The 13,528-nt window shown below is 45.0% G+C and overlaps 1 protein-coding gene across 9 annotated transcripts in view; it reads left to right on the top strand.

Annotated features, from left to right (window-relative positions):
* Positions 1 to 536: 536 nt before the first annotated feature.
* Positions 537 to 13,528, top strand: part of PHLDB2 (pleckstrin homology like domain family B member 2) — a 67,060-nt gene continuing 54,068 nt past the window's right edge. For 7 of the 9 annotated variants that reach the window (XM_041410863.1, XM_041410858.1, XM_041410861.1 and 4 more), the window contains exons 1-2: positions 1,770 to 1,824; positions 11,272 to 11,381. In XM_041410863.1, coding sequence (XP_041266797.1) covers positions 11,333 to 11,381 — 49 coding nt within the window. In that variant the 5' untranslated portion in view covers positions 1,770 to 1,824; positions 11,272 to 11,332. Of the gene's footprint in view, positions 557 to 1,769; positions 1,825 to 2,488; positions 2,618 to 11,271; positions 11,382 to 13,528 lie in introns of those variants that run through there. The other 2 variants (XM_041410856.1, XM_041410855.1) reach the window with 2 other exon arrangements.

Raw genomic sequence — 13,528 nt, 5'->3', positions numbered from 1 at the left:
GGCTGCTTTTGGTTCTGCTGTGGCAGGATTAGAAGTAATTCTCAGTTCTACCAACTGTGAGCATGCCCTTAACTCTGCATTTATTACACACGTATGCCTTTATTTTTTAAGCGCCTTGCTTGCTCAGTGAACAAAACAGAAGAGCCAGGTTCAATGCTAGTGGAAAATGAAACACTGGTATGTTTGTGGAGGCATCAAAGACGAGACCATCTAGGTTCTGGCCTTTTAGAGTAATTAGTCTCAACGCTTGTCTTTTTATAGTAAACCAGAGTAGACACTAAGACAGTCAAGGGCATCTTTTTAAAAATATTCTCTAGTATTGTGGGTATCACTGTACACATTACAGGTACTAATGAGTTATAGCAAAGTTTATATTGTAGGAAAGTTATGGTTCTAGCCAAGTAAAATATCCCCTGGAATATGTAAGGCAGGAAGTGTATCATAGCAAACTCCATTTGCTCGTGGCACACGGGAACCGGCAGCAGCCACGGCAGTGGCTTACCTGGCAGAGTGCTGCATGAGCTTCGACCCATCCCACAGAACCCCTGCACAGCAGGTAAGGGCATCTATTTCCGAATTCCCTCTTTGGGAAACAAATGGGGAAAGGTAAAGTGACGAGGCCACACAGCACGAAACAAGATCTCTATGCAGGATACTCTGGCTCGCTGCCCTGAGTCCCCCAGGCTGGCTCGCATCTCTCACCGCCAGGGTTTCCTTACCAAGCCTGACACTGCACAGGTGCTCGGAAAGCAAAGCTTGGTTATACGCCCTGGGCTGCCAGCGCCCAGTGATCCCGGGCGAGGGACGACCCCTCCCCGGAAGCTTTATCCCCTTTTCTTTCCCCCTTGTAACAGCTCCAAGGCCGCCGGTGGCCTCGCTGCCTCTGTCACTGAGCAGCCTCCTGGACCCCTGGAGGTCAGGGCTGGCACCTCCAGCCGCTTGCCAAACACGGGACGGGCCAGACGCGCTGCTCTGGCAAACACGCTTTGCCGAGCTGGTGCTGGTTTGTAGGATTGCTCTGGTGTGAAAATCCCTCCAGCAAGGGCCGGCCGGTCTCACCAGCCCGTTCCCTGCTTTGGGAACAGCAAAGAGCTGGTGGTGGCAGCTACATTCTTCGGTGGTGCATGGGGACTGGACGGGGGTCTTTTGGGAGCCCCGTGTGTGTATACACACGAGGGTGTCTATGTATTACACACATACTTTCATGGGTGTATTTTTCTCAGGTAAGAGAAAATCTTGAATTTCAGGACACCTCAGGCAGAGGCAACAGCAGGGTGTGACCCCCGGGCTGGGTGAGTGGCAGGGGCGCCCCAACCAGGGAGGCAACCCCGCTCCGCTCTGCGATCGGGAGGGCGGAGGGCAGCCCCCTCTGAGACGTGGCTTCCCCGGGGACGATGAGGAAGATGAGGAGCAGGGCGGGCGCAGGTAAAGCGCGCCCCAGGCACGGAAAACGGGGCCCGCGCCCTGCCAGCGCCGCCCTGTTTGCTCAGCTAATCTCGCGGGCAGGAAATTGCCTGGCGACTCATATTTACGGATCGTGAAGAGCTCCACGGCGGCCCCTTCGGGGACACCCCTGTGCCCGTTTCTCGTTCTCGCCGGTCCACCCCCTGCTCCGCCTCCTCCCCCCCATCCCGGCTGCTCTTTGCCCGCCCCGTTCCCGCGACCCCGGCCTGAGGGGAGCGAACCATTGAGCCCGCGAGGGTGCCCCGGCCCCGCCGGGGGGCGGGCGCTGCGGTGGGAGGCGGCTCCCGCGGGCGGCGGCGCTCCTGCGGCCGGGCGGGTGGCGGGGACCGGGATGCGCGGGAGCGGCGGCGGGAGGCGGCGGTGAGTGCGGGGGAAGCGCCGTCCCGCGGGGTGGGCGAAGCCCTCGCGGGCCGCCAGGAGGAAAAGAGGCGGCGGGGCCCCGCGGGGATGGGGAGAGGGTCCCTCTCGGGCACGCAGAGCCTGGGCTCACGCCGGCTCAGCTGCTTGAAGCCGTCCCCGTTTTTTGGGCTACTTTTAAGGGAGTTTGTGCCACCATCACCCCCATTCGCTCCCCCGCCTCTGGTCCCTTCGCACGTCTGACGGGTGGGGGCGGTGGAGTCCCCCCTTGCCGCCCGGCTCGGCAGGGTCCCCGCAGTTGATAGAGACGGGGCTCCCTTCTTCCCTATCCCTTTCGTCGCCAGACGCTTCTCCCTCTTTGTCCGGGTGTTCCCCCCGCTTCTGCCGCGTCCCCGCTGGCGAACAAAACCTCTGCCCCGGGGGCGCCGGGGACATCCGTCCGAGGTCCGAGGAAGCAAGGGAGGAACGGCGGGGCTTGGCTTTGCTTGGTTTGGTTTTCCATCGTAAATAATCTACCTGGTGGAGGGGAAGACGTGGGACAAGGCTCTTTGTCCGCGATCCTTTGTTCGGCTGGTGGCTTATAAAGGCTCCTGCGGCTGTGCGAGGGCTGCCGTGCCCGGCGGGGGTGGGTTCCCGGCGCTGAGCCGGAGATGGATGCCGTCTCGGCATCGCTGGAGTTTAGCGGCAGGAACACCGCGTTACGGCGGATCGGCTTGCGGACGGAAATCGGGGGTTTGGGCTCCATCTCTCCTGACAGATTCAGAGCTCCTAAGTTCCCCCCGTATAGCCCTGTCAGGTGAGTTCAGCTTGGAGATCAGAGCTTTTATTGGGAAGATACCACGAGCAGTGGGAGCAGCGGACTGGAAAACTATGGTCCCCGCTCCTTTTCCTGCCCCAAGGATGCCTGAGGAATTTACCCATGTGCAGAAGTGTAGACTGTCTGTGCTTACATAAAGACTTAAGAGATGGGTTTTCTGCTCCTGCCGTGCAGTGCTTGCTTGATCTCACACACATGGCTTTTGTCACCATTTCCTTTTTCCCCCAAATGCTCATCTTGTCAACCTGTCATCGTGTCTCTGTGCCTTGACTCTGCACATGCCCGAATCCTCTGTGTCTGCATCTTCAGGGTATCTGGGTGAACATGTTGTCAGTCAAAACATGGTGAATATTTCATTTTTGTGCCACACCTTCACTCTCTTTTGGAGGAAGAGGGACACAAGAGCAACCTTTTTTTGCAGATTTTCATGTTTACTGAACTTTCTGGTTTTTGCGTGCTCCATAGTCTTGGGAATAAAGTCCTCAAAAGTAAGTTATTAAGATGGGAAAGGATCAGAGATGGGAAAAAGTAAGGCATGATAGAATGGAATTGCTAAGTGTGAGGATGGGCTTGCTTTCCTGCAGCAGAAGGAAGCAGTGTAGGAAAGAAAGGAGATTAAGTGATGAGAAGATGGGAGAGTGCCTACCTTTGTTGTCATGGGGAGGGGTGATCTGAACTAAGCGGGTTACGGAAAAAGATATATTTAAGGCTGTCAAGTAGTAACATACTACCCTTTCTATATAGTTCAATTTACACAGTTCCTTTAACACACCAGTAATTTATTCTGCTTCCATTTTGACAAATTCTAAATTGACTTGTTAGTGTGTCTCTTTTTACTGAGGAAATTGAAATCTTTGCCATCAGCCAGGGCAGGAAGAGTGGTCATTTTTTTCCATATCAGTTACTGTCTATGCTTATCAGATACAATTATCAATCATGTCCTTGGAAGTAGTCAAAGGCATTAGTTGACTATTGTTGAGAAGCAACAAAACCCATCATGAAAAATTTAAAGTATTTTGGGTTTAGATAGGAAGTGGAGATTGGGTGAGCTAAAGGTAGCAGATCCATCTTGAGGCTGGAGTTGGATGAGAAGGACTGAAGATGTTTAAATGGGAAGATCTTTTTTGTCTTTTCTACTTGAAGATCCAGAGAAAAGCTGAAATAATCAAAGTAGTTGTAGGCAAGTGCTGGTGATTGTTAATGAAGAGATTAATGCTGTGTTCTCTGCAGATGTAGTGTATTATTTACATTATAATTTGTTAAAATGAATGGTTAAATCTGGTGTGTAGTAACTGCCAGCAAGACAAACAGTGTTTCCCACTGAATTAAACAAGTAGCTATAAAATGATGTTCTGGGTGTTTTGAGCAGGTGCTGTTCATTTAGGGTTTGTTTTAGACTGGTGGAGCACATCCAAGATGCCATAGAAATCCAAGGGGATTTTTTCCTCCATAGAAAGAAGGTCCTCCAGAGACTAGAGTGAACTGTGTAAATATGACCAAGATTGGTTTTTTTTCTTGCTTGGGTCTCATGCAGGTGGAGTCAGTTTTTAAGTGAACCACTTCATTTAACTTCCTTTATTATAGTAAATAGTGTAACTCTGTTCCTTACCTGAGGGAACACAGTCCTGGGACCTGCTGAGAAATGCTGCCCCGTGTTGGTGCAGGCAGACCTGTGGCTTGGCAGCACAGCAGTCACAGCGGGTGCCACTCGAGCTGTCACTGCTGTGGTGGTGTTTGCCAAGCATGTGTGAGGAGAAGCATTTAGTCTGGAGGCCTGCTTGCTGCCCTGAGAGAGCTGGGAAATGAAGAAGTGTTGAAGAGCTAGAGGGAACATTTGGAAATATGCGGCAAGCATCCCAGGAAGGAGACAAATTGAGGAGAAATGGATGAGCGAAACAGGAGAGACAGAAGCTGTCAGAGTAAGTGGGCACTAGAGAGAAGTGATTAATGGAAGGAAGTGACAGGCACAAAGTAGCAGTGAAGGAAATCAGCGCAGAGGAAAGCAGATCATGGGCAAAGCTTGCCTGAGAGTGGGAAAATGCAATAGATGGGAGAAAAATGGTAAGGACATGCAAGAAAAAAAAATAATAAGAGTGGATGAAGCTGGTTTTTTATTAGTTTTTCTATCTGCTTAGATTTTCTGGGCCTTACCTACCTGTTCTCATTGGATGTGTCAGGAGTGCCCTAGGGGCAAGTTTGTCATGCCAAGTAGGGTGGGAACAGGGAAACTTCTCTTTAAGGTCTTTCTGCTCTTGTACAGACAGAATTTTTGCTCCTGTATGATATGAATTTGGATACATAATTGTTTTGCACTCAATACCCTGCCTGAAATTTTAGATGAAGAAAGTCTGTATTTATTTGGCTTCAGGAGTGAGAATTATATTGGTCTGGAGTATTTAAGTGTATTTATTTGTACACAAGCTATGTTGTTTGGTTTGGGTTTCCTTAATCTGCACAGTAAGCAGTCACAGCCCACCAGCAGAGCTTTCTATTTGCCATCTCTGTGAAACTTTAAAGTTTCAGTTTGCAAATCTTTTGAGCATACTCAACTTTCCAATAGAAAAGGAGTTAATGAAATAGCATCAGAATGATACGAGGGAGCTTGTCACTACTGTGATGAGATGATGCAGTCATTGGGTCAGATAACTGACTCTGGAACTTAACTACCAGAAAGGTACCAAAATAGAAAAGATGAGTATGTCTGGAGTTTGGCTTGTCCTCTGTCAACCCTGTCTTTCTGCATGATGAAAGGAGTTCTTTGTTTTAACAGAAATCTCCTCTAGTATCTTTCTACCTGTCTGGGGCTTTTGTTTGAGCAGAAAAGAATTAACCCTCCTTCTTCCTTCAATTTATCTCAGTGAGCTACTTCAGATGAAAAAGTGGTTAGTGTGACTCTAAGGTAAGGAGGGACAGTGATGTCTACTAAAGTGATGCTGTTTGAGTAGGTGGTCTAATATCTTGTTTTACCAAATGCATAGGAATTAGTTTAGATTCGCTGAAATCGGTGCTTTAACAGTTTCAGTTTCAGGTAGGAGTAGCTATGTTATGGCACAAAAGTTAGAAAGCTTCAGCATTTTCCCCAGCATTTTTATGTGTCTCATATGTCAATGGCTTGACCCTCCGTTTGTAGTCACCCAACCATAGTGTTTACATGGTAATTAATGTTTTCATTTTTGATGCACATTTAAAATTGTCAGTTGTTGTGACCTGATTAAAATGATTATGTCCATTTGTTGGAAAGAGCAATTGATGTGGTAATGCCTGCAACATCAATCCTTATCAAATAGTAGAGAATCATGTTATAACAGTAAGACAGAGTAATTAAAAATGTCATATTTAAGTGCAATTTTTGGAGTAGTCAGGTGGGTTGTTACAGTAAAATATATGTGGTTTATGAGTGGCATAATGTTACTCAGGGTGTTTTCTGTTGCACTGTTTTATTTCTTCTTCTTCTCCAGTATCCAGTGTGATAATTTCTCAGAGAAAGAGATAAGCCATAAGAGCGACTTCCTCTGCCACTCCCTCTTCCACATCGGAAACCTGCAGGGTTGCAAGGGAGTGACTTAGTCAAATATGATTCACAGATATTTGATTTTTAATTTATTTAGTGTTGCTGAAGGTGCCAAGCTCAGTTTTAGGAACTAAAACAATCTGCCTGTAAGCAGACCTTATGCTCACTTGCATGCAAAGACCTATGTGTTGCAGGATTTATATCTTGAAAAGACAGAGACTGAACAGATGTCAGAACTATGCTGGCAAGAAAGTAGGTGTAGTTTGGGGTCTAGTTGTGGGGTAGGAGGAGGAGGAAATGAAGAAGGATGTTTAAGGCAACCTTTAGATCACAGCCTTGCTGAGTTGTCCAGTTTTTGGCAGAGATGACTGCTGTCTCATAAAGATGTGTCCGTTCATGGGTACAGAATCTCCACCAAATTATGCAGGTGCCTTTCTGTGAATAAATTGTTTTCATATGACAGTGGGCTTGGGGAAAGGTGGATTTCCACCTAAGTGTTTCGGAGGTAAACAGTAGATTCCAGTGAGTTTTACTTTGCCATCAGATTGAGCCTATCAAGACTTTTGTTTGTAAATAAGCAGAGTAAATCAGGAATAAGAACAGGTTTGATTTAATCAGGAGTAAGTCCTTGGATTATGCAGGGGAAAGGTAAATGAGCTTGGTGATAGAACAGTCTGTTTATGCACATAGGTGTGCTATACTGTGGGAAATGAAATCTCCAGATGCTGAAGCCATCAGTGCTCATTCACCAAATTTTGTTCAGAGTGTGAAAATCCAAGAGGCTTTCTTGTTTCCAAAACAGTGTGTCTTTTATTGGAATAGTTGAAACAGACCCTAATAATTTGAAGATCTTGTGGCAGAACAAATGAAACTCTAATGATGTGCAGGCGGTGCCAGTGATGGGCTTTTGTCCTCACCCTCCATCAGCTGGGGTTTTATCTGTTTTCCAAGAGTGGCAATACAGTGCTGTAGGAGTTTCTGAACAGAAATGTCAGAGACAGTAGAGGTGCCAAGAGCTGTAGGGAGCCACTGTTAATGTTCAGCGAGAAACTGAAAATTAAAAAACAATGAAGAGCAAAAAAGCCTTAAAAGATAGATGGCCAAGTATGAGAGCTTTGTTTAAAACTGTTTATTATCAGTCAGAGAAGGGCTTTGGTGATGCCTGAGGCACTGCAACCCTATTGATTGGTAACATAAGAGCGAAGTGGGTGCCAGAGCAGACTCTGCTAAAGTGTGTATCAGACCCAGGCAGAAGTAAAGAATATGAGAGAAGCTTATGTGCTGGGAAAACTTCTCCCTAAATCTATGGATGAAATGCTGGGAAGTGCTGTGTACACACGTAGTGTACTTGTGGCTTGGCTGAGCTGCATCTTTTGGCTCCTACACTAAAGTGTCCTGGTTTTGGCTGGGGTACAGTTAATTTCTTCCTGCTAGCTGCTACAGCATTGTGTTTTGGATTTAGTAGGAGAATAATGTTGATAACGCACTGTTTTCAGTTGTTGCTATGTAGTGTTTCTGTTGAGTCAAGGACTGTTCACCTTCTTGTGCCACACCAGTGAGGAGGCTGAGGGGGCACCAGAAGTTCGAAGGGGACGTAGCTGGGACAGCTGGCCCAAGGGATATCCCACATCCTGCATATAAAGCTGGGAGAAGAAGGGTTTCCTAGGGTTTAGTTATTTATTTTGCTTTGCTTTGTACATGACTTTTGCTTTATCTATCAAACTCATTAATTTAATACATGTTTTCCCTCTTTTATGATTCTCTTCCCCATCCTGGGTGGGGATTAGCAAGCGACTGCGGGGCCTGAGTTGCCAGCTGGGGTTAAATACTGCACAAGGGAAAGGAGTTCTTACTGTAAAGCCAGCCAGTGTCATAATATCTTATGATTGGAATCCTTTGTTTGACTCTCTGCTTGAGTTGTGAATCACTGTTTCTTCTGGTTGTTAGTGAAACAAAACTTAATTTGGCCTGGGCACTGTAGAGATGAAACATGATTGGTAATGCTGTATACATTCACTTCAGATGACTTTATAAATCCCAGATGAAATAATTTTGCTTCATTCCAGACACAGCACAGTGTGGCATGTGCTCTGTAACGAGAGTCAGCCTTGCTGGAGGCTCTGCATAACCTCATCTGAAAGAATATGATTTCGTGAGAGCAGATATACTGTGGATTTTGAGCTCTTTGTTACATTAGTTCATTAATTCATTGATTGTTTCTTGGTTTTGTTCACAGTGGAAAGTTTTTTAAAAAGTTCTTTTTCCCTTCAAATCCAATTATTACTAAGTGATGACTTCTCTGATCTCTCATCCTCTAGGAAAGGAGATGTGTAATGAGTTCTCAAACCTGAAATGAAACCATATAAATATTTAACCTTAAAAAAGGTTATTAGAAAACCCAAGTATTCACCAAACGGAATAAAAGATTGAATTTTTAATTGCATAGAAACCCTTCCCTTTCAGCTGTGCTCTCCTTAATGTTTGTCACATTGATTAAGTGGTAGCTGTCACCTCACGAGATAGGAAGGATGAGGTTTTTGGTGATCTTTACCATAAATCAGTAATATTAGAGACATGGGAAATGCAATGAATCTTCCTAGTTTTTTTAACCAACCCTTTGTTCTGTCTTCTAATTTAAAGTTGTCCCTGTTTTTTTTTTTTCTGTTCAGTGATACAGTGACATCTTTGTTGCAGACATCTGTGAAATGTTGAGTGTCACTAGTTTTCTGTGTTAAGTTGAACACGGCCTGAAAAATTAAATTTCTGGTTCTTTTCTGGGGACCTCTGGGCACAAAATGCAGTATTTTAAATAGAGGTAACACAAGCAATATGCCAAGGTGTCAACATAGTGGCAGTATTAAGTGGATTTATGTCCTGATCCTTCAGTGTTTGGTCTGCAGACAAGTGGGAGAGCCGCTGTCACCTCTTGCTGGGGTCAGCTGCCTGTGGCTGCAGCTGTGCTGGGGGTCCAGGGGCAGTCCCCAGCCCCGCTCCAGCAAAGCTGGGTGCCTGGGATGCTGTGCAGCCTTTGAGTTTGGAGGATCTGAAGCAAGCTGGAAGGAGCTAGGGAAGGGGTCTGTCAATAGGTTGGAAGACAAATGAGGTAAAAAGGATGGTAAACTGTAGCAGGCCCAGGGCCTGCAAGGCCTCCTTGGCGGTCAGAAGCCTGAGCTAGGAAATGCCAAGTCATGATGACTGGGCCTTAGAAGCCCCTCTCTTCCGCCTTTGGACCCTGCTTATCTCTCTGTAAGCCTGTATGTCTCTTTTCCCTGATCCTTGCTATTGGGCAGTTTCCAAAACCCCTGTAGGGTATAAAAACCCCTAATTCTGCCTGGTTCGGCAGAAGAGCTGTCACTGAGACCCTTCGTGGGACACTCCAATAAAGAATCCTGCGGAACCTTATACAGCGCTTCTCCTCTCTCTCCCTGCGTCTGCTGCCAGGCACTAGCAAGCCAAAAGAGCTGATAATCACACAGAGCTGATAATCACTAAGAGCTGAAATCACTTGAGCTTGCTTGGCTGCCTGCAGCTAGGAATGGCTTGGGAGATCGGACCAAGTCTGAGCCTCCACTGAGACTATCCTGGCCTCAGCAGTCCACCGGGCGCAGCCCGGCTGGAACCTACCGGGATAGTAAATGTCTCATGTTAATAAAATAACCTTTTGAGGATGAAAACTGGGTTGAAAAGCTCTCTGCTGCCCAGGTTCTTCCCTGTCAGCTGCTCTCAAGGGTTTCAGTCCTGTTGTGCTGGAGAGCCTGGACATGTGGGTGACTCCCTTCAGGAGCTGCAGCCCTCTGGGGGGGGCTCCTGTTCTCTGCCTCCTTGGAAAGTAGTGCCATTTTCGGGGAACAGCGGATTGTGTGATCTTAAAGGAACCTGCATTTTGCTGTGAGGGGCAGAATATGCACAGTGGGGTTAAAACTTTCCTTAGGACTGAGAAATGACCTCTACAGAGAAAGAAAAAGCATTGCAAAGTGAGGTCAGCACAGGGGGATTCCTGGGTGAGCAGAGAGAAAGGTCTGGCCTCCCTTGGGAGAGCAGCTTGCGGGGAGCAGGAGAGGCAAAAGCCAGAGGTCAGAGAGAAGGAGCCTCTGTCCGCAAGGATCAACAGCTAGCTCCCTTCTCCCAGGCCTGTCCTCCCACGAGAATGACATGAAAAAACGTGGCCCAGAAAGTCTGTGCAGCACAGACCTGCAACCTTGGGGCTGTGATGACTGCAGTTAATTAAATAGGTGGCTTGTCTCTAGACAGTCCAGACATCTGTCTCCATTCTTTACTTGTTTTTTTGACACGTTTCTATTTGCTTGTCCAGAGCTAAGCCCAGAGGACCTACAGATGGTCATCATTAATTCTGTCACTTGATGCAATTAAATTTTTTTTCTCAACCTTTTAAAAACAGATGTGTATAAAAATAAATAAATTTGTTAATAAAGCAACTCATTAGAGGTCTTCTATTTGGATTTAGATTTAATTTTCATTTTTTAGTGGCTTTTCTTTTAAACCAAATCTCTCTTGTAGCCATATCAATTTTTAAATTTGATCTTAAATAAACTTTCAAGTTTCCCTTTGCATTCCTAGTCTGGCTTCTTTGGAAACTCAGAAATCATTGCATGCCAAAACATTTTCTTTGTTTTGGATCACATACCTGGTTTTGCATAGGTTTATTTGTGATTGCAGGATGCTGGTGTTGCATGGGCTGAACATGGGCTATGAGCTTTCCAAATAAAGTCTTCAGCAGCAAAGTGCAACCTTGTTAGTGATTTCTTGAGGAAGCTGCAGGATTACAGACAAAACTCTGGAGCTGTGACTATCTATGATCCTGTACAGAGTCAGAATCATAGATAATGGCTTGTTATGAAAACGAATTATATATACTTTTAAAAGGATAAACCAGCTGCAAAAAGGTTTGGCACTTTTTTTTTTCCACAGTCACCATATTAAACATGGAGTGTCCTTTACAAATATTTTTTAACATATTTCTCTTTGAGTTGTCTCTAGAAATTTTACATAAGAAAAGCTAGTTGTGTTGTATATAATGCACTTGAAAAATGTTCCCAGGATTCATTTCTTAACACGATGCTATTTTTTTTTTTTTTTTTTCCTTTTTTTACTTTACTTGCAGGTCAACATTTATCTGGTTCACTCAAGTTAGTGGCATTTTAATCATCCAATAGAAGAGAAATATGATGCCAAACAGAGGTAACCTCTCCTCCTCCCAGAATGTTGGATCAGGTAATCAATTAAAATGAAGTTTATTTGTAATGCACTGAGATCTTTCAGAATTTCTTATTGACTTTGGCCCTTTAATTCTCCTGACACATGGATAAGATCAGTGCTTTGTTCTTATTCCATGTCTAACTCCATTTACCAGGCAGAACAAGGCACAGCTGGATATGCTGCAGACAGCCAACCCTCCCCCATCACTTTAATGTCTGTCTGGAATAGACATCAGTGACCCCCAGCTAAACAACTCAGGAAAGGAAGAAAAGGAATGAGGGAGAGAAAATAAAAAAATTTTTAAAAAAGGAAGAATTTCCTTCTGTAGCTCCAGGCAGCAAATACTTTGCTAAACAGAGGACCCTTGTGCTGAGCATGAAAGCTGGGTCTGACCTAGATGCAGGATGGGTTCAGGGCACGTCACGAGCTGAAGCTCCTATCCTCAGTCTCTAGATGCATGCAAAAACAGTATCAGCCAGGATGTTTAACACATCCTGGCATATTCATCAAGTTTCTACTCAAACATTACCCTAAAAATGAACAAAATAAACAAGATCTGGTTGGTGGGAAACAGCTGTGTTTACTTAAACGTGTGCTGTCCTCTATTTGGGATTTAACTGTATGACTGTGGGCACTGTGGCACTGGAAGCAAAGACACAGAAGGACTGGCATAAGGGATAGTAGAGAAAAGCTGAACTGGAGTGGCTACATGAAGGTGTCGTGACCTTTTCTTACTGTACTTGCTTGGATTTTAAGTACAATGAACCCTTCACTGCTGTGGTGAACAGGCATGAAAGTTTCCATGAGCTAACTTGTTTTTTGGCTTAAGCATCCAGTCTTTGAAGGATTAAATGTGTCCTACTGCTGTTGCAAGGGAGTAATGAACAATTATTAAAGTCTCATTAATATGTCTGCCAAACTATTTATAGAGGAGCCAGTGAAATTTATGCAAAAATATTTGAACTTAGCTGTGTTAGTTAAGGTTTGGACAGTACAATTTTCATACAAAATTAGATTTCAGTTTTAAGAGAGATTTAGAAGAGGTGAGGAAAAAGAGGGACTGAGATGGAAATTAGGGTCAGTTCCACAATGAAAGGTTAAGTATAAAAGGCATATACATTGTGCTTTACATCTGGGCTCTTAAATAAATTTGCATCTTATTCTTTTTCCATAAAACACCACTAATATCATGAATACTTGATTTATCGAGACCATGTTTTCTTGTCCTGACAAGAGTTCTTTTGAATTTGGGTCACATTTATCCTTTTGTTCTTTTGAACTTCATCATTGCTGTTACCAAAATTTATGAAAATAGCTAAAAAATGTCAAGTAAAATATCACAATATAAGAAACTGCAGTTTCACTGCTCAAAGTGGTGATGGTGTCATGGAGAACTCTGTGAGCTCACTGGTTCAAAGGCGGCTTAGATAGTTGTATCATCATAATGAGTGTGTTAAAATTATGAATGTAATATAAATCCCATAATTACAGCCAGCATAAAAATATTACATTCTGTGTAGTGATAGACCTGAGATTTAGTTTGAAGGTGCAAGTTAATGCTTTTGGCCACTACCAGAGCTTGTAATTAACAACAGTTTCACCAGGTCCACTGTGGTCAAGAAGGTGTTGTATTTTACTTTGATTTTTGTGTTTGTGTTCCCTAATGCTGGCTCCTTTTATCTTCTGCCTATCCAATTCCATTAGTAGTGATAATTACCTTTGTTCTCAAACTTATGGCTTTTTTCCTTAATAACCGAGGAGAAGCTGTTGTTTCGTGCCTGGGTGGTGCAGGGGAAGCCTGGGTGGCAGAGCACTGCTGATGCCCTGGACAGTGGTGAATTTCGTGGCGTTGTGCCTTATCAGCAAGGAAGGTCCCAGAAACCCCTCTGAAGAATGCATTGTCACCTTCCCAAGATCTGAACCTAGTGATTCTCAATGAAACCAGGTCATGTGAGTTCTGGTGGCAGACAGGAGTACCAAATTCTGTCTCTCAGTTCATCTAATTGCCTGAAGCAGTACTTGGGCTAAAGTATTACCTCTGAGGACGTTAGGGGCATTTTACACATTAGATTTTCCCACCGAGGAAAGCTGAAATTCAGTTTCTCATGAAGAAGCTGAAGTCACAGGTCAAGTGTGACTGAGCCAAGAGTAAATCCCAGAAC

This window comes from Onychostruthus taczanowskii, unplaced genomic scaffold (assembly GCF_017590055.1).
Source record: "Onychostruthus taczanowskii isolate IOZ18803 unplaced genomic scaffold, ASM1759005v1 scaffold34, whole genome shotgun sequence".
Taxonomy (NCBI): Eukaryota; Metazoa; Chordata; class Aves; order Passeriformes; family Passeridae; genus Onychostruthus; species Onychostruthus taczanowskii.
The sequence above is the reverse complement of the archived record's forward strand: the minus strand, read 5'-3'. Positions and strand labels throughout refer to the sequence as shown.